The sequence below is a fragment of the Bubalus bubalis genome, chromosome 1 (assembly GCF_019923935.1).
Source record: "Bubalus bubalis isolate 160015118507 breed Murrah chromosome 1, NDDB_SH_1, whole genome shotgun sequence".
Lineage (NCBI taxonomy): Eukaryota > Metazoa > Chordata > Mammalia > Artiodactyla > Bovidae > Bubalus > Bubalus bubalis.
This window is the reverse complement of record NC_059157.1, coordinates 197,270,989-197,291,758: the sequence shown is the minus strand read 5'-3', so window position 1 is coordinate 197,291,758 and position 20,770 is coordinate 197,270,989. Positions and strand designations below refer to the sequence as shown.

The 20,770-nt window shown below is 49.3% G+C and overlaps 2 protein-coding genes across 5 annotated transcripts in view; one reads left to right on the top strand and one right to left on the bottom strand.

The window, feature by feature from the left end:
* Nucleotides 1-3,886: 3,886 nt before the first annotated feature.
* EAF1 (ELL associated factor 1) lies at nt 3,887-19,104 on the bottom strand. Its single transcript, XM_025294116.2, has 6 exons — nt 18,720-19,104; nt 16,671-16,765; nt 14,605-14,741; nt 11,516-11,703; nt 9,685-9,909; nt 3,887-7,212 (listed from the first exon to the last, which is right to left on the bottom strand). The coding sequence occupies exons 1-6, from the start codon at nt 19,087-19,089 to the stop codon at nt 7,166-7,168; spliced, it is 1,062 nt and encodes a 353-aa protein (XP_025149901.2). The 5' UTR covers nt 19,090-19,104; the 3' UTR covers nt 3,887-7,165.
* Nucleotides 19,053-20,770, top strand: part of METTL6 (methyltransferase 6, methylcytidine) — a 57,660-nt gene continuing 55,942 nt past the window's right edge. For 2 of the 4 annotated variants that reach the window (XM_025294125.3, XM_025294121.3), the window contains exon 1: nt 19,053-20,347. In XM_025294125.3, coding sequence (XP_025149910.1) covers nt 20,123-20,347 — 225 coding nt within the window. In that variant the 5' untranslated portion in view covers nt 19,053-20,122. The remainder of the gene's footprint in view (nt 20,348-20,770) is intronic. The other 2 variants (XM_025294122.3, XM_006067996.4) reach the window with 2 other exon arrangements.

The following is a 20,770-nucleotide window of genomic DNA, read 5'->3' as shown; positions in this document are numbered from 1 at the left end:
CTTGGGGCAGACATGCCTGTCATCCATCACCCTGAGAGCAGTGTGCAGGGCACACATGGGTCAAACTGCTTAGCTCTCCACATTCCCTTACAATTAACGAGCCAACCCCAGTGACTGCTTTACTTGGGTTATCCACCCCGGACAGATTTAAAGTTTCAAGGAAACTCAGATCTCCCTTTTGTGTGATAAATGAGTGCACAGCTCCAGGACCTTGGCGACTCACCAAGAAGACTGTTACCCTGGAGCAGCCCAGTTACCACCACAGACGCAGAGGCTCCAGGGTGTGGGCTGGTCCCCCACGTGCATCTCCATTTTTAACCATCCTGGCTGGGGGAGGGGTGGGGTACACATCATGCAGGAGTGAAGGAGTGATGAGTTGGGCCTCCCTGGTGGCTCAGACAGCAAAGAATCTGTCTGCAGTGTGCAAGACCTGGGTTTGATCCCTGGGTTCGATCCCTGGTTGCGAAAGAGGGAGGGCACGGCAACCCACTCCAGTATTCTTGCCTGGAGGATCCCATGGAGAGAGCAGTCTGGTGGGCTACCGTCCACGGGGTCGCAAAGAGTCAGACAAGACTGAACAATTAAGCACACATACACACCCATCACTTCATCCAACACCAACCCCCCGAGAAACAGAGGGAAAGGATGCACACTGCCTCTATCAAAGGGGCTTTCTCTCTGGGGGCTCACCTGAGCTCCTTCCAGCTCCAGGCAGCTGACTTTTAGACAAGCCTCTAAGAAACCACCTTATCAAACCAGCCAACTCCCCTGCCTCTCTTCCCCACCTGCCCCAGTCCCTTCACAGAAAGGGAAAAGAGCCCACATTACAGTGAAATTCTGCCCCTAGTCAATTCAAGGGCAATGATGAATTTTGTCTTCGATGTTCCAACCTATAAACAGTACATACCACACTCCGTGGGTGCCCCACCCCTAGTCACCTTCATCTAACACCTAGATGGGAAGTTCTGGCAGTCATTGTGGTCACCAGTCATCACCGAGGCTCACCAAGGGAGTTATGTCCTGGGGCAGTGGTTCTCAAGATTTAGGGTTCATCAGAATGAGCTGAAGGGCTGGTCATTCTGACCCAGCAGGTCTGGGGTGTGAGAATTCGGGTCTCTAACAAGGTCACAGGGATGCTGATGCTGCTGGACGGGACCTAGAAGCCTGCTCTGGGTAGACGTCTCACCTAAGAACCACCGCAGAAGTTCAGTTCAGTTCAGTTGCTCAGTTGTGTCTGACTCTTTGTGACCCCACGGACTGCTGCACGCCAGCCCTCCCTGTCCATCACCAACTCCTGGAGTTTACTCAAACTTATGTCCATTGAGTCGGTGATGCCATCTAATCATCTCACCTTCTGTCATCCCATTCTTCTTCAGACCTCTATCTTTGCCAGCATCAGGGTCTTTTCAGATGAGTCAGCTCTTTGCATCAGGTGGTCAAAGTATTGGAGTTTCAGCTTCAGCATCAGTCCTTCCAATGAATATTCAGGGCTGATCTCCTTTAGGATGGACTTGTTGGATCTCCTTGCAGTCCAAGGGACTCTCAAGAGTCTTCTCCAACACCACGGTTCAAAAGCATCAATTCTTCGGCACTCAGCTTTCTTTATAGTCCAACTCTCTCACCCATACATGACTACTGGAAAAGCCATAGCCTTGATGAGACGGACCTTTGTTGGTAATATCTCTTCTTTTTAATATGCTGTCTGCTGCTAAGTTGCTTCAGTCATGTCTGACTCGGCGCGACCCCATAGACCACAGCCCACAGGCTCCTCTGTCCCTGGGATTCTCCAGGCAAGAACACTGGAGTGGGTTGCCATTTCCTTCTCCAATGCATGCATGCATGCTAAATTGCTTCAGTCGTGTCCGACTCTGTGCAACCCCATGGACAGCAGCCCACCAGGCTCCCCTGTCCACAGAATTCTCCAGGCAAGAGTACTGGAGTGGGTTGCCATTTCCTTCTCCATAATATGCTGTCTAGGTTGGCCGTAACTTTCCTTCCAAGGAATAAGCATCTTTTCATTTCATGGCTGCAGTCACCATCTTCAGTGATTTTGGAGCCCAAAGCAGACAAGGCCACAAACGCAGGGGAGACAGCTGGGGACCCCGAGTGGGTGGCTCTTTTATTCATTGAAGGGGGACAGGTCTGTGTCCCTTCCTCTTGAATCTCGGTGAGCCTTTGACAGCTCTGATAGAATGTGGCGGTGTGACTTCGGGGCCAGGTCATAAAAGGCCACGCAGCTTCTCAGAACACGCGTCCTACAGGAAGCAGCCAACATTAGGACGACACACTCCCTGAGCCGGCCTTGCTAGAGAGGCCAGGTGTGGCCCCAAACGAGCCTGCTTCCAGCCAACCCCACCACGGGACAGACACAGGAGAGAAGGCAGGCCTGTCCATCTGCCAACTGCCATCAGTTGAAGCCACAGGAAGCAGAATTGCCCAGCCCAGCTCTGTTCTAGTTCTAAAAGATTCCATCGTATGAAACGGTGATCTTTTTAAGCCACAAAAGTTTTGGGTCAATTTGTTACTTAGCAATAGGTAACCAGAGTGGCGCACTGGGTTGGAAAGGGTAGGTTAGCAAACCGCACGCAGTGAACGGGCAGGGCCCTGTGGGAGCCCATGGCCTGGGTGTGGCGCCCTCTGCAGGGATCAGTTCAGATCTGTCTTAGCTCCTCTGGCCTTCCATCCACCCATCTGGCCAGGAGAAAAGCCAGAGCCTGGAGCGCCCTTAGCGATCCTGTGGCCCAAGGTTCCTAGCACAGCTGGAGACACGCCGTTCACTGGGGTGGTGGTGAATGATTGCAGTAATCACCCAATAATTGCCACAGCTCCCAAGGTCCAGTGAAGTTTGCCCTTCCTCCCGTGGGTGGCTTTAGCATCTCTGCCCACCCTGCCCTCGATCCTGAACTTGGCCCAGTGACGTCCGTTGGCCAATGAGGTGTCAGCAGTCGCGGCGTCCAGCGCCCCTGCCCCTGCCATGGCCATGTGCCCAGGCCCGGCCACTGGAGGACAGGACATGGAGTTGACTTGAGCAACCCGTGCTGTGTGGGCTGAGGTCACCCCAGACAGATCTGTCAGACCCCAGGCACAGGAAGGGGTCAAGATCAGAACTGCCCAGCCAGATCCGGTCTAAATTGCAAAATGAATACTTACTATCTTAAGCATCCAGCTTTGGGATGGTCTGTTACCTACTGCTCTGACGGCAACAGTTCACTGAGGATCAGACTCCCTTAGGTGACGGACACGCGCCGCCGCTCCCAAGAGTCTGGGCTGTCTCCCGTGTCTAGCTGAAGGCATGGGAGATACTTGCAGGGTTCGTGGCCGAGGATTCCTAGCCTTGTTCTCTGAGCGTGTAACTATGTTCAGCCCAAATCTACCGAGCACCCAACAGGTCAAAGACACCAGCGAATTCAAAAGGAAGGTGGTCACTTCCAGCCTGGGAGTTGTCAGGGGCACCAAGAGCACCAGGCAGGAGCCGGTGCTGCTGCACCCCAGGTGTGGCGTGCGCGGCGGCCACGGGGTCGTTTCCAGACTGTCAACCGGGGGTCGGGGGTGTACATGGGCCCTCTGTTGTAGCACGGCGGTCCAGGTGAGCTAAAACGACTAGGAGACACGTCCAGGGAGTCAGTTTAATGCCCCCAGGGTTCTCAGACCCAGTACGGCCTCAGACTCCACGCGGCTTGCTACAGCCATCCTTTGGTTCTGATTTTCAGGCCTCTTAAAACAGAAGTGTAAATGCTAACGATCAGAAACACTAAATTAAAAAGGGAATCAATTTAGATAATTAGCCTTAAGCACAAAGGATTCTTAAAAGAACCCTACATTTTTCACTGACTCCTAGATCGATTTCTAGTAAAAAAAAAAAAAAAAAGAAAACTCAAGAAATGTATATTGCTGACCTTCATTTTTTACTTAGTGATTTTTTTTAAAAGAGTAAACCAAAAAAAAAAACTTTACAGCAAATATTTTGCATAAATATAAACATGCATGTCTACTTCATAATTAAGCAAAATAAAACTTTCAGGCACAAGATTTTAATAATCATTAAAGAACGAGACAATGAATTCAAGACAGAAATAACAACAGCAACAAAGACATTTCATGACATTTCAATTGGTCTTGTCGTCCAACCTACTGGTTAAGGCCTGAGTTTTATGGATCCTACCTTCCTCACCAAATGGAAACATATGCTGTGGCTGCACCTAATGCATATCCACATGAGAGACAATTACTCTTTCAGAATAGTGTAATAAATACTTCACATGCACACATCCCTCCACACACAGCCTACTTAACCAGCGTCTCAAATAGGGAAGTAATAAGGATCTTGGAATTTTCAAGTTTTCCCACCACTGAAACACATACACATTAAAACCACACTTTAAAAAAATGATTCTGCTACAGAAATAAAAGAGTTAATGAGTGGCGTCACGACACATCTCTAGTCTGTTACGTTTCCCCGAATCACGCCCGTACGGCGGCTTGCCTGCCACGGCTCCTCAGGTGCTTCACTGCACCCAATGGCAGACGGTACACAGAACAAGGGAAAGGCCGTTTTAACGCTTCAGTCAGACAGTCTCCAGCTGTCCCCGGAGGCCGGGAGCGTCCCCACGGTTCTGTGCCCTCTTCCCACCAGACTGTGAACCTCTCCAGTCTGCTCCTGCGAGCTCCAGGGAAGAGAGAGGAGAACCACAGGGCCCGCTCAGGGTCCACGCTGACCAGCGCTTGAGCAAGGAGAAGGTCCGTGTGGGCTGGCGGCACCCGCAGAGCCCCGTGAGCGGGGCTGGGGCAGGCGGATAACAAGGCACAGAGGCAGGAAGAACAGGTACAGCTTGGCTGGCAGGAGGGCACTCGTGCGGGGGTCTGTGAGGCTGGAGGCTTCATTTCCAAAAACAAAGGATTCCTTACTCTGCCGGGCAAAGCTGGAGGGTGCGCGGAGGCAACCAGCACAGACTTGTGCAGAGAACAGAACCAGGGCTGGGCCAGCAGCTGTGACAGGCCTGCAGGGCCAGCATGCGGGGACAGGGCGGGGGCTGCGTGCAGGGCCCACCCCCCAAGGCAGGCCACCGGCAGGCACTGCCGAGGCACCCACAGACCCCGGACAGGCCCAGACCCCGGGCTGGCCACGCGCTTCAAGCCTCTGAGGGGAGGAAAGGAGGGAGAGAGGCTTAAATAGATCTATCTTTAGTCCAAGTTCCTGGTGCCCGCCCCAGCCTGAACAAGTGAAGAGCGGTGAAACAATTCCCATGTCCAGAAACAATTCACGTCTCCCGACCATCACCTTTGGGCTTCCCTGGCAGCTCAGACGGGAAGGCATCCACCCGAAGTGCAGGAGACCCAGCTTCGATCCCTCACTCAGGAAGATCCCCTGGAGAAGGCAATGGCAACCCACTCCAGTATTCTTGCTGGAGAATCCTATGGACAGAGGAGTCTGGAGGGTTACGGTCCATGGGGTCACAAAGAGTTGGACATGAGTGAGTGACTAACACACACAACCACGACCTTCAGCTTCCCTGAGCGGTCATTACCAAGAAATTAAAAACAATCAATTCATTCTAAGTAAGTTCCTACCTGCCATGAACTCCACGAAACCACATGATGGGCAGAGGACCCAGCACAGGCGCTGGCGTGAGCCCTGAGCGCAGCTAGTGGAGTGGCCTGAGCAGGCTTCCCGGCCCCCACTCCAGATTACTGGGACCACTGCGCAGGGGACACAGGTGACTTCGTGAGGCTCAACTCAAAGCCCCTGCCACCAATCACCTAGCTTCTTCCTGGGTCCAGACTGCTTCCCTCCACTAGCCAAGGAGGGAGAGGTCACCGGCAGGAGAAAGGTCAGTCTTCATGTTCTCAATACGGCTGAATCGAAGCCGACAGATATTTCTCAGGACATAATCATTCAGGTGACAGAAGTGGGCGACTCCATACTAACGCACTAATTGTGGGACGACTTATCACACATCCATGGTGTACAGAACGCTTCCCCCAAAAAACAGATTCATCTGGAAACAGCACACCACAGAAGGCAATCCTGTGACTTTCTTCTGGTTGCATATAAAAAACGAGCCAGCTTGGGACTCAGGCACAAACAGCGGTACAAAAGCAAGACCTGGGGAGCCCTGCCAACACCTGCTCCTTGCACACTGCATGTCCCCCAGCCAGACCGCAGTCTGGAGAGCAGCTGCCCGCCCATCTGCTCAGAGGCCTCCTCACCTCAGCCCTCCCACTGCAGTCCCCACTGGCAGCCTTCGAAAGAAGCCCTCTCGTTATGGATCCATGCGGAGCTGAAAGCCCCAGTTTAAGCGAGTCACGGGCATCAGCACCGTGGCTGCTGGCTTCCTTTCCTCCCCACCGACCCTCACGTGGGACTGATGTATTCAGGGACTGCGTGGATTTAAACTGGAGAGAAGGAGCCCACACTTCTATCTTTTGGAATCCAGGAAAAGCTCCGATGCACAACACAGCTCTTACACAGGCCCATGGACAAGACTCTGGTTCCGGTAAGAGATTCAGGGGCAGCAGTGGGAAGGCCTGGTCTGGGGCAAGACGCTGGCCCCACGCCAGCCACACATGTCCCTTCCTCATCTGCAGGCATGGGGCTGAGCCACGACTCCAGGCCCCGCTACGGACGCTCTCGTACCCCTTCCTGAAGTCCGTTTCTACACAGGCCTGCCAGGCCGGGTCAGGCAGAACCTCTTCAACACCGCGGGTCCATAGCTGGAAGTGGCTGGAACACGCGTCCGTGCTGGGGTTTGAGGCTGCCCTCTCCCCCTACCCCTCCTTTCACTGGGGCAAACCATTTGGTCACGCTGGTGGCTGCTGAGGTTTGACACTGAAGCACTGGCCAGGAGAAGAAGTGGCCTTTGAGGAACCTAGACCAGGGCACGTTTGTCTGGTTTCCATTAAGTGTTAACCAAATAGAGATACAATTCTGTTAGTTCTGCTATAGATCTACTTAGAACTTTGAAACATTGAGATTGTTCAAAAATTACTTGAGAAAATCACCCATCACCACTAAGTTAAAGACATGCACGTCTGAGCACTTCAGAGCCTCCAATTCCTCCTAGAGTCACAATCCCCACATTTTCCTCTCAGCGTGGACTACACGCTCAAGCAGCCTGTTCTCGCGGCAGATCTGTGCACCAAAAAGTTGATTTCAAAAGATCCGGCTCTAGTCATCACTGTCACTGCCAGACTCGCTCAACTGCAAGTCATTTCCTATAAAAAGAAAACAGAGTCAGACCAAAAGGACACAGTTTAGAAACAGCTCCCCCGTGGTTCTTTGGTTGCCTGTCTGGGCTCTCATGCTCCAGTAACACCAGGCTGGCTCAGTTTAATTATGGAGGAAAACTGATTTGGCTCGGCCACAAAACTGGTGCCGTCAATGTTTTAAAAGAATTGCTCTTTTTGCATTTGCAAAAGACAGCAATACTGCGTAATGAGGCAGAGCAGGGAGGGACTGGCTACACGGTTTTTACACGTCTCAATAAACAGCAAAAACTAGTCATAAATTGACTATCTAGTGGAATTGTTCATATAAAGTTTCTTTATAAGAGCAAAAATAATAATACCCAGTTGGGTTTCCTGGTCAGGCAGCTAAATTCTGTTTATGCCAATAATATGCTAATGCAGCATAAACACACACCCAGCCCCTCTGGCCGGAATAGTCACGTTATTTTACACCTCAGGTCTGAACTACTGAGCTCTGTAAAACCTTCAATTTTGTTCAGCATGCAACATCTAGGTTTAGGAGTGAAGAATGTAAAGCTTTTCCATCTAAAAGAATAAGAGGACTCATAGGACCTCAGCTGATACCACCTGGAACAGAACAAAAGTGAACTACATTTCTGGATCACCGATCTCTGCATCACTGATCACTGATGTCCTCTCAGTGTGTTCTCAGGACCCCAGGGTCCCCGAGGCCCTTTCGGAACACTTTGACCCGAGCTCCTCCCTTTTCTAACTATAAACCTTTGTGACGCCAGATTTTCTTTACAGACTTCAAGCCACACAACTGATGGCAAGGCTGAATGCAGAAGCAGATGTAAACTCCCTACTTTGTAAAAGAGATTGGCAAAATTTTAAAGCAATGTTACTCTTCACACTAAATATTTTTTTATTTAGAAAATTTTTCATAAAAGTGTTACTTTTATTATCATATGGCTGATTGTCATTTTTTCAGATGAATTACTGAGTATTTTAAGCATGTCTCAGGTTTAATTTCTAATGTGGTAAACACTGACACAAGCTATAAACGTAAAAGCTCCTTGGGGTCCTCAATAATTTTTATGACAGAAAGAGGTCTGAGAGCAATAAAGGTGACCTCTGCTGTCCCAGATGTGGGAAGGAGGGCACAGCACCAGCAAGTAATCCCAATCAGAAGAGCTGAGCACCATCGCTTACGAAGAAGGTGACGTGCATGTGAACAGCTCAGCATAACGGAGCTGAAGACTCAGTTCTGAGATTTCTTAACAGTTCATTTGACACAGGTTCAAGCTGATCCATTTGTTTTTTGGGGGAAAAGATATAATGCATGCTACCATTTAGGAAAACAATACTATCTTCACTCTGTATGTTTTTACATTAGGGTTTAGGAGATTTGTGCTATTTACTTTGACTTTAGGGTTTCTAAGTTGGTTCTGGTTGACGATCCTAGTTTAAGTAACTTTAGTACTTTATTGGATATGTGGCATGCAAAGATTAAGGTCTTGCCATTGGAAAAGCTACAAGCCAGAAGAGCTAATAAAGAGCCATAAAGAACTAAAAAGGAGTTTAAGGCACTTAAACATGCACTGAACTATTTTTGGCTCTTACTTTCTGGGAGGAAAGGAAGCTTAGCACTGACTAGGTAAAACAAGAGCTGAGTTACACAGTCACAGGCGCTGCGGTCATTCTCCAGTATGAATACCAGAGGTCCAGAGTAAAACTTAGTTCCCTGAACCAATGGGGAAGAGTGCCAAGTATACCTGAAATCCAGAAGCTCAGCCTGCATCGTGAGATGGCAGAAGACAGCCTTCACTGGCTTCACAACAGTGCTGAACCCACTCAGGTAGGGGAGCAGGGCCCGGCACGCACGGGAGTGTGCGCACTGGGGTGGGCGGGGAGTGCTCGCGCCGCAGCGGGCAGAGGCCTACACGGCCGGCCCACACAAGGCGTCTGTTAGGCGTCTGCAGTGTGGGGCTGAGCGGCTCCGCCTGCCCCACAGGAGCAGGTTACGGCACTTCCCGAAGCCAGCCCAGGAGGACACCCAGCTCCAGGGGCTCTGGCGAGAGGACAGGGCGCAGGCCTGCATCTCCCCGCCTCCTAGACGAAGACGGCTGTTCTCCTTCCCCTCTGCCTTACCACCACCAGCTGTGCCGAAGGCCACGGACACTAGTGTCCCTTTCTTCCCGCCTGCCCAAGGTTGGCTGGTTCCAAACTCACACATCAGCACTTCCCAGAATCCACAAAACTTAATTTGTGCCAATACAGAAAAGCAAAGAAAAGGAACAGATTTTTAATTTTGTGCTTCCTGTTTTTACTGCTTGGGGACTTTACTTGGTCCCTTCTGCTTCAAACTGTCTTTGCAGGACCCTTTCTTATGCCGTAAGTATCTTCAGGTTTATAGACTCTGGTGTAAGACGACAGAAGCCACCACTCCGGCCGGCCCTCCCAGCTCCGCCCGGGCTGTAGGCAGGAAGGCCCACTTACTGAGGGTGCTCATGAGCTGCGTGCTTCCCGGCGGCCGCGCGGCTCCGGTCCCGTTGGCCACGGCCGGCCGGCCGCCAAAGGGCTGCAGGGGCGAGGCGGGGCCGCTGTCCTCGCCGCCACTGCTGGAGCTGTCGTCGTCGCTCCCCGACGAGCTCTCCGAGTCCGAGGAGCTGCTCCCACTGCTGCTGCTCATCTGCTCAATGATGTCCACCTCGGCCCTCAGTTCTGGAATAGACGACAGGGCAGGGTCAGCGCATCGAGCTTTCCGCACACAGGGCACGGGCAAAACCCAGAGCAACCACGGGTACCTGAAGGCGAGCTCCTACCTCTCGAGCCCTTAAAAACAAACAAAATAACCAAAACCAACAAACAAAAACACCTAACATGTCTCTGGAGAGACAACGGAAACATTTAATTCACCCAAAGTACCCAAAACGGACACTGGTTCAAGATAACGATTCTTTTAAGAAATGAAGTTAAATCTGTTTGGCCTTATCTGCTTAAAAAAAAAGGAAAAAAAAAAAAAATTGTGAATGACAGGATTAAACACCAAATAAGAGAAGAGCAATATTCTGCTCAGGCGCTGAGAAATATCTGACCAGGAACTAGAAGGTCTGAGCACTGGCTTTGGATCCACCTCTAACCAGCTGGGAGACCCAGGTGGAAGGCAATGAATTTTCCAGGACGCTCTGGAAAAAGAAAGGGCCAGAGCAGACAGCCTCTGGGGTCCTCTCCTTGCACGTCCCACAAGGCTCACAGGAGGGGCCAAGGCTGCTAAAGAATGTCTTTCTCTTCCTCCCGTCCTCTTTACACATCTGACGAACAGCCATACCTTTAGGTGCTATGCTTGTATTAAACGTAAAGCAGGAAATAACACGTTTTACCCAACCACTTCAGTGTCCCTGAACGTATTAAGGATCCACCACAGAACACATCGGGGAAGGCGCCAGATTCCCCTGTCCAAACACACCACGAGACCTTAAATGACTATGGTTCCTTTAAACGTAACTGGCAACAACCAACCACTCATGGCCCAATTCCTATTCAGCTAAAGTGAAAACTTGCACAGTCAGCATTCCAATGTCCAGGAGGAAAAACAAAATCCAGAGGCTTAACAACTGTGCCCCACACACAGAGTGATCTCATTTGCAAAGAGACAGTATTTCCACAAGGTGGAAAAGGCAAATTTCCCAAGGGCAACTTTTTATCTTTTCCTGTTTACTGCTGTTACGGGTTTAATTTTATTTCATAAAACTTCAAAAATATGAAATACAACACTTACCTTCATAACTTCCTAAGAGTCTGGACAACTAAAACCATCCACTGTGTGGGGGAGAAAACCACGGTGAGCTCTGTCTCAGGCTTTCACTGCAGAGAGCCTGACCAGACAGCTAAGTCCTTTGAGGCCACTGGTCCTTATGGAGCTTTCCTACTTCACACTTTGTGTCAGTACAAAGCACTGGCTGAGGAATTTAACCTAGACACTGTGTTTACATTGGCACGCTTGGTTTTCAACCCCAGCACCTGGGAATTCTCTTCTTCCAAAGCCTTAAGGTGTGCCATATGGACCTTCAGATGGTAGTCAGGCTTGTTTAAACCCCAGGCCTCTAAGCAGACCGCTGCAGAGACAGCCACAACCCAAGTCACTGAACTCCCCCTTATCAAACGAGGTGACTGGTAACCCCCGCACACCCATCACCTCTGGAATGGTGAGCCCTGCATAAACTGCTACAGTGGCAGAGAATGCCCGTGCTGCCAGCCCTGTGACCTCCACAGAAACATCAATGCCCTCCTCCAACTTGATACCAGGGCTCCAGAAACCGCTCTCTACCTCTTTTGATGTCATCCAGCTGAGGTTCAGGTGAGGGGTTATCTTTTAAGGGAGAGGTTTTAGGTCCAGCCGGAGGCTTCGTTGGCGCTCTGAACGGCATAGGTGGAGGTGGCGGCGGCTGGGATGGCTGTGGGGGTCGAGGGGGCTGCTGCTCCATTCGGGCTTGGATTTTACTGCTCCCCTCAGCTCTGAAATGAGAAATGGTCTGTGAAATGGAGGGGCAAAAATAGAGGTTCTCAGATCTGCCCCAGTTACCAAGTACCCGGAACCATCTGCAGAACCGCAGGCTTCAGAAGACTGTGCCTATAGTTTTATCACACAGATGACTCATGCTGCTGCGTCCCAGCTCTGCACTGTGCACCAAGGACAAATGGATACAACACTCGCTGCCTTCAAGGGGCTCACGTTTTTTTACCGAGCCGCAGCTAGGGCACTGAGGTAGGATATACTGTGATTATGAGAACCCGTCTGAATTACAGAAAATGTAACTACTCGACTTCTGCACACTATAAAGTTATAACCACAGGCAAATGAGTTATTAAAGAAAACTAGCTCTGGAGAAGGCAATGGCACCCCACTCCAGTACTCTTGCCTGGAAAATTGCATGGACGGAGGAGCCTGGTAGGCTACAGTCCATGGGGCTGTTAAGAGTCGGACATGACTGAGCGACTTCTCTTCCACTTTTCAGTTTCATGCACTGGAGAAGGAAATGGCAACCCACTCCAGTGTTCTTGCCTGGAGAATCCCAGGGACGGGGCAGCCTGGTGGGCTGCTGTCTATGGGGTCACACAGAGTCGGACACGACTGAGGTGACTTAGCAGCAGCAGCAGCAGCTCTGGAAATACTGGCCTGTTTGCAGTTTTTTCCCCATTATCTACTTACCACTTGCTCACTTTGTCACAGGCCAACTCTTGCTGGCAGCACGCACAGCATTCCACCCCAGACCAAGAAAGTACCATCCATTAACAATTTCTTTTGTAAATGGACTAGCTCAGCATTTTTCAAACTTTGGGGAATCTCTATTAAAATGCAGACTGTGACTTAATAGGTCCTGAAATCTCATATTTTTAACAAACAGGTGATAAATAATAGAACCACTGGGCTACTTCTACTTATAGAATAAAATTTGACTTTAAAATAAAATCTAATTTGCCTCATATGACACATGTAATGCCTGTCAAATTAAAAATTAAAAGAGAGCTCACTATTCAAAAGAAATTAGTGATCAATGGCTTCACTGGTGGCTCAGATGGTAAAGCATCTGGCTACAATGCAGGAGACCTGGGTTCAATCCCTGGGTCGGGAAGATCCTCTGGAGAAGGAAATGGCACCCCACTCCAGTCCTCTTGCCTGGAAAATCCCATGGACAGAGGAGCCTGGTAGGCTACAGTCTACGGGGTCGCAAAGAGTCAGACACGACTGAGCGACTTCACTTTCTTTCTTTCTTTAAGTGATAAAACACTGCTGGTTCCCAGATGACACTGAGTAGTAACAGAAACCCCCACAACCAACAGCTTCTGGAAGGCCAACCGCAGCCCCTGGCTGGAGAAGGTAATCTACCGACACACACTGAGCAGCAGGAGAGGGCTCCATGGCATCTGCCCAGCAGAACTCCCGGCGGCCCTGAGGCAGTCACCAGCGCACTGACCCTGTCTCTTCATCTGTGTATGGAAGGATAACACCACCTTTCCAAAAGTTACTTGTAAAAGTTGGATAACGCACGTAAAACATCTAGCACAGTGCCTGGCCTGTGATAAGACCTCAATAAATCGTGGGTACCTTTTCTTTTTGTGGAATGAGTAAAGAAAAAAAGCTTGAGGAAGCATACACAGAAAAACATCGGACTGTAACACTCTCTTTAAAATTTACTCTATTACAATAATTACTGTATCACAATAATAGAACCACTGGGTTACTTCTACTTATAGAATAAAATTTGACTTTAAAATAAAATCTAATTGGCCTCATTTGACACATGTAATGCCTGTCAAATTAAAAATTAAAAGAGAGCTCACTATTCAAAAGAAATTAGATAAAGCTTTGATATTATAATAATCTCAAACGTATCCTGTAAAAATTTAATGTTGTCAACTCTAAAAAAGAATATATATTACTCAATTATTCTTTTATAATTTTAAGTCTGTAAACTTAACTCTTATCCCTTTGGTGGTACTGTATCAACAACCAAGTCAAGTCAGTTCAGTCGCTCAGTCGTGTCCGACTCTTTGTGACCCCATGAATCACAGCATGCCAGGCCTCCCCTGTCCATCACCAACTCCCGGGGTTCACTCAAACGCACGTCCATCGAGTCAGTGATGTCATCCAGCCATCTCATCCTGTCATCCCCTTCTCCTCCTGCCCCCAATCCCTCCCAGCATCACAGTCTTTTCCAATGAGTCAACTCTTCGCATGAGGTGGCCAAAGTACTGGAGTTTCAGCTTTAGCATCATTCCTTCCAAAGAAATCCCAGGGCTGATCTCCTTCAGAATGGACTGGTTGGATCTCCTTGCAGTCCAAGGGACTCTCAAGAGTCTTGTCCAACACCACAGCTCAAAAGCATCAATTCTTCTGCACTCAGCCTTCTTCACAGTCCAACTCTCACATCCATACATGACCACAGGAAAAACCATAGCCTTGACTAGATGGACCTTTGTTGGCAAAGTAATGTCTCTGCTTTTGAATATGCTATCTAGGTTGGTCATAACTTTTCTTCCAAGGAGTAAGTGTCTTTTAATTTCATGGCTGCAGTCACCATCTGCAGTGATTTTGGAGCCCAAAAAATAAAGTCTGACACTGTTTCCACTGTTTCCCCATCTATTTCCCATGAGATTAATAAAATTGACTTAATCATAAAGCACACCCTTCTCCCCAGTGACTTCTACGTTTCAGGTCTTAAAAACATAATTTATTTTCATTGCCTTTGAGGAAAAGATATTTTATTGACTTGTCTGAGAAGACACAGGTGGGAGCTGCTGAGCCTGCCAACAGGACGCTAAATTCCCAGATGGGCATACTCTTATAAAATAACTGAATAGACAAGGTAAGTCTACAGAAACGGCACAGCAACCTTTATCTGCTTGTTCACATACCGCGTCTTCTTGACCTGGATGCTGCTGCTGAGCTTTTCCAGCACATACTCTCCAGTGTCGTGATTGATGATCAGCACACAGTCCTTCTGGTAAGGCCGCTTGTTCCCCTTGAACACAGTCATCGGTGGTGTGGATCCCTTTTCCGCCACAAAAGAACAATTCAGACAATCAAACCAAATACCCTAGTTATGAATATCAAGACTGAATTTAGAGCTGGCTTTATCTCATCAAATCTTTTATCAGAACTACCCAAACAGGAATAGAAAGGGGACTTCCTTGGTGGTCCAGTGGCTAAGACTCTGTGCTTGCAAGGCAGGGGGCCCGGGTTCGGTTCCTAGTCAGGGAACTAGATCCCACATGCTGCAACTAAGACTCAGCGCAGTCAAATAAATAAAATTTTTTTTTTTAAAAAAAGAAACAGAATAAGCTGATTGCATTTTATTTTTGCTTGGGAAGCCAGGAGTTAAAGAGGAAGTAATACAGCAAGAATATATAACTGTGCAACTATCTCTAAGTAATCAAGAAATAAATATTGAATTTTTAAGTTACTGTACATTTTCCAGAGATTTGGGAAATGTTACAAATAATAGCAAAGTGTGAACTGAGAAACAGAAGTGACGCATTCCTGTCTGACACTGAGTAGAGCTCTCACTATGAGCAGTAAAGCTAGTGAGTGATCTCTGCATTTCCTTGTAATAGGAGAGTCCGGGCTTCCCCTTCATGCTAAGTAACCACACACCTTCTCCAGGCTCACTGTTCTGGCTGGTTCAAGTACCTCAAGCCACTAACCTGCCTAAGGCCTTCCATGACTGCCCAGTGCTTAAGGCCCAAAAAGAAAACCTATAAACCAGCCACCTGGCCCCTCCACTGCACCGGCTCCTCTCACCCCGGGCTCTGCGGGTTCCAGAGAAGAAGGCACCAGTCCTCTCTGAGAACCGCAAGTTCTGTCCTGCAGGGATTTAACAAGGATTCTGTCTGCAACATCCCAACCCTTCCCTCCCTCTCAGTTATTCAACCTTCAAATCTGCTCAAAGGTCACTTCCTCAGGCAAGTCTCCCTAGATTTTCTAAAATAAGTGCTATGTTTTCCTACAGTTATTTAAACTCCCTAAGGACAAGAAACACGCTTGTTTTCTTCAAGAATATATTCTCAGTACCTAGTAATGAGCCAGCACCACAGTGGGTGGATGTTAACATTTGCCGAATGTATCGTTTAATCCCCTGGATGGAATCAGAAATTGGTTGGCTCCTTGACTTCTGGTTCATACAGTAAAAATTAAGAGCTGGAAGGGACGTTAGGGATCATTTATCTAACCTCTTTATTTTACATTTGGGAAAGTAAGGTCCAAAGGGAGATGATGCAACCTGCCAAAGGCAACAACTAATGAGACAGCAGTTTGAACTGGCAGACAGTTTTCTGTCAGCACAAAGCTTCCCAGGCTCTCTGTCTAGAGCCTTTTCATTCTCTCACTGGTTACCAAGAACTAATCATGTTCCAGGACAGGCCTGGGACATGCACGTGTTTATTAAGACTATTCTGTCTGATCCTTGCGATCAGAGTGGTGCCTTGGTAAGACTTTAGCAGTGTCTCTCTGCGAGCGTTCTCCACTCAGCTTTTAACCTGTGGCTCTGAACCTAGGCCCTGCCTGAAACTGCCAGCCTGCACATCACCCCCTGCCAGATTCACGAACCATGCTGATGCTGCCCCTGCCTCTCCACGCCCCTAAGCTATTGCTGTTTTATACCCATAGGGCACTTGGGCCTCTTTCTCTGCAGCTGCTGGCGGAGGCTACATATGTCTAAAGGAGGAGCCAGGTCCCACCTTGCCTTCTTAGGAACAAATGGAGAAAGGGAGTTTGGGAAAAACTACAAAGAATTTTTTTTTACTAAGGAGCCTGGGAAGCATGAATTCTATCCCATCTGACCCCCATAGTTCCTTTTCTCCTTATGTTGGCACTTCAGAAATCTAGAAGTTTTTAAAAAGGAGGAAATCAAATTGGAATAACAGAATATGAGGATTCACTGTGATTCCACATTAAAAAACAACAACGATGTAATAATACCTACAGGGATATGTGGCAGCGTAATTGTGACTTCATCTCCTTTGCCGACCTGAAGCTCTCCTTCACAGGAAGTATCTATAGACGCCGGCTTAAAGTCATCTAAAGGGAAAGAAAAGAAGCATTCATCCACCAGGTTACTTGTATTAAGTGCTTGCACGGCATTCGCATGTAAGAATGGAAATTTGTTGTAATTCAGATAAAAGAAAATACAAACCACTTAGAATTTCTTAAAATGTTATCTCACTGTGGAAAACTTCTCATATACAACAGCAAAGAGAATAATACAATGAGTCCTGTGTACCATCACCCAGCTTCATTACCAGTTCTGGGACAATATTGTTTCATCTGTACCTCCATATACTTTCCCTCTTATCCCCACTGGATAATTTTGAAGGAAAAAGGCTAAAATTTACATAACTTTTCATTAAGCAAAGATACTCCCTTCCCTTAAGTGACAGATGAAAATTCATGCCTTATTACCCCACAATGAGGTGTTTTATTAGGGTTATTGTAAGGATGAAAAGCGACAGAGTATGTTTTTAAAACCCTGTGATTGTAAAACACAGTATGAAACATGAAAGGTCACAGCATTTTGATAAGAACTGTCAAAGTGAGGATTTGCCATACTCCAGTTCCACAGCTTTAATAAGAATATTCCTATAGCTATCTGGAGCAGAAGGTTGAACTGTATTTCCAAAGGTTAATCCTGCCCATGTTTCTGAACTGCAGTTAAGGCACAGCGTGAACAGCCACCTTACTCCCTTTTAACACAAACCTGCCTCAAACTGCAGGCCAGGTACTTCAGTAAAGTGTCTTATTTAAACTGCACGCTGTCCTTCATTCTGCTACACCACCAACTTAGTAAACTGCTCAGGAAATGCTGCTGCTCTTATCACATTCCCAAAACCCAGCCCCTCAGAGGGCTGATCTGCTGTCAGCAGGAAGCAGAATAATGGGCTGGCAAGTGACCACAGGAAAACAGAAGTTCATTATCTACTACGCCCTGTTTCAAGGTGTTGAGTCACATCTAAGAACTCCTCGGACAAAAACAAGTCTTAACCAGTACTGGGGCTACCAGGACGCGAAACCAGGAGTCTGTGAATCATAGTGGGATGCTCTGGTGGCCAATTCTTCACCCAGGATACACAGTGGAAAGGCCCTCCCTCAACAGAGTCTGTAATCATGGAGAAAAAAAGAGGTCCTGCATAATGACTATTTGCACATTCCTTATGCCTGCTGGCTTTTGCTTCCAAACATAGATCGAGCTCTAACTTATTCCTGGCTCTCCAATCCTAATTTTACTTTCCACCCACAAGGGACTGGATCTGGAGGAAAAGTCAGGGGTAGTCTGGTGACCTCAAAAAGACATCAAAGCACGAGACAAGCTGGCACAGATATATGGAGGAAAAGAAGACGGATGAGGTGCAGAGCTGCGGATTCTGGGGCTGCAGCCGGGCGTCGGGGAGGCCAGAACCAAAGCGGGCAAGGAAAAAAAAGGAAAGAAGACAGGAAGGGAATGGAACAGGAGGGAGTGGAGGCCAACCCCAAGGAAAACGAGAAGAGCTCCTGAAGCGTGGAGATCCCCAGTGGGGATCGGGGTGTGTATCGAGGGGGAGGGGGGAGGCTGGAATACAAAGAAGCTGGAAACTGATGCGGGGTCGCAGCCCTTTGGTAATAAGAGGGAAAGGTGGAGGATGCCAACCCCGAGGAAACGAGAAGAGCTCCTGAAGCGCGGGGATCGGGTTGTGTGTGGGGCGGTGGGGGTGAGGAGAGGCTGGAATACAAAGAAGCTGGAAACTGATGTGGGGTCGCAGCCTTTCGGTAGTAACAGGGGGACGTGGAGGTTCAGGGCGCAAGAGGGTCCAAAGACCTTCGGAAGAAGCATTTGGTAGCGCAAGGCGGAGAAAACCTGGGAGCTGAGGGAAAGGTCTGGTGTGAGAAGAGGCAGCTGGGAAAAAACCAAAGGAAAAATCCGAGGTCCCCCGAGGGAGGGAACGCCGGCAAGGCCCCCTGGCCTTCTGCGGGGCCGAGGGCGGCCGGGGGGCGGACTCACAGCGGATGGTGTGGAAGGAGGCCCGCGGCCGCTTCTCGAAGCTCTCCCCGAGCCGCAGGCAGTGCTCCTCGCGGTCCAGCAGCGGGTTGGCCGTCCCGTTCATGGCCCCGCAAGGGCCTCTCGCCCGCCCGGCCCTCCTGGCGCGGCCCCGGCCCGAGCCGCCGGCGCCGGCGTCCGGGGCAGCCGCGCTCCCGGGACAGCGCTCGGGGGCGCGCGGGGAGCCGAGCCGGCGCCCACCCGCGCAAGCCGGAAACGAGCTCGGGCCAACGCGTCTGGGCGGGGGACGACTCTGAGGAGACCCGACGGCGGAACTTCCGGCGCCGAGGAGGGACTTCCGGGCCCCCAGCGGAAGTAGCGGGGGCGGTGCCATGGCCGAAGGTCTTCTCCGCGGGGAGAATCCGGATTCGAGGTCTCTCCGCGGGGCGGGAGTGAGGTTTTGGGAGTTTTTTTTTTTTTTTCCCCGCGGTGGCTCCCAAATTCTGCTTCTGAGGCTGCGCCCGGCTGGGGGCTCGGCGCGCCCGGCCCCACCCTTTAGGGGAACCTAAGAACTGCTGACTGGGGCGCCCAGCGCGCGGTGGACTAGGCTCACGCGGGTCGCCGCCGCCCCTCGCGGCTGGGCGGCCCGGCTCATCCGCAGGGTGCTGGCGGCCCCACTCTCCGCGTCCCTGAGCCTCTTCTTCGTCTCCTTCGCGCGCCCAAGGCGGCGCGAGGGCCTCAGTTCCCGAAAGGGACGCCCCCTCGGGTTCATGAGACGGACTCGGGCCACCCGGACGTAGTAGCTCCGTTTTCCCCGAAAAACGCCGTGTCTCGCGTCCTTGGCGACGGTGACCGACCGCCTCCGGCTCGGACAGCCGTCGTGGTTGTTTTTAAAGACACCCCCGTTTCGCGGACACCGAACCCTGAGGAACCGTAAGGTTTCTCAGTCAGTTCTTGAGAGGGACTTTTTTTTCTTGCCTAAAGCGGCTTACTGACTGTTCCGTTGTAATTAAGCCTTTCTGTGCGTGAGAGCCCGGCCGCTGGATGTCAGCCCCCTGAAGGCTGGGGTCTGTGTCTTGTTCTTTGTGACCTCTTCTCCTGTAGTGGAGTAGGGCTTTGTGTAGGCTCAGCATCTCGTAAATGTTTGCCGAATTGAAATGTTAAGTGAAACAACTATTCTAGAACCACTAACTGAGCATCTTAAAAAAAAAAAAAACCTGTTCTAGAACCCCCAACGGGAATGTTGTTGTTGTTTTCCTTTCCTGCGAAGTATCCGATGCTGCTTCAGGCTTGAACCCAGCCTGAGGGACCACCTCTGAGAGGACCCTGCCTGTGTGTGTGGTATCCGCTTGAATTCCTCAGGTTGTTGAGGAATGGAGAATCTCCAGCAGTGTTAAATGTTCAATATATGACCATCCACGTCGGAGATGGCTGCTTTGCAAAGGAGAGGGCTGCAGACAAGGATTCTCAGCTCTGAAGAAGAGGAGAAACTGAAGAGAGACCAAGCTTTAGTGTCTGATTTTAAACAGCAGAAACTGGAAAAAGAGGCTCAGAAGAACTGGGACCTTTTTTACAAAAGAAACAGCACTAATTTCTTCAAAGATAGACACTGGACTACCAGAGAGTTTGAGGAGCTCAGATCATGTAGAGAGGTAAACCAATACCCCACCTTGTTGGAGTGATTCTTCATTTAAAATCTGTAGAAGAGGGGTGTTTTATTGCATTCCCAGGGCGAGTGTGAGGTCAAAAATTTATGAATCCTGTCAAAGGCTTCATGAATTTTTGTAGCTTAGATATACACTGTCTCAAATAGTTTGAGCAGTTGCTGAGTTGTAAAATACAGAGGAGAGAGGACTTTGGTGGGCATTTTCTGTTTCTTTAAGGCTAATCTGAAAGTTGTAAATATTGAGTTATTACTGAATGATTTCAGTGACGGGTTCATAATGATAATGGTGATGGATACTTCACCACACCCCTTTACGTGAACTTAACAGTAGTGTTCTGTAATTTAAACCTTAAAGTAACATGTTGAAGTTTAGCGTTAGTGTTATTTCTACTTGCTGATGAAATTGAGG

Bases quoted from the DNA above. Each gene is read 5' to 3' on its own strand.
- EAF1 (XM_025294116.2), bottom strand. From the start codon at position 19,089: ATGGCACCGCCCCCGCTACTTCCGCTGGGGGCCCGGAAGTCCCTCCTC. The intron at 16,766-18,719 runs GTGAGTCCGCCC...CTTTCCCTTTAG, and splicing joins CTCCTTCCACACCATCCGCT to ATGACTTTAAGCCGGCGTCT. The intron at 11,704-14,604 runs GTATGTGAACAA...TTCTCATTTCAG, and splicing joins ATCCAGGTCAAGAAGACGCG to AGCTGAGGGGAGCAGTAAAA.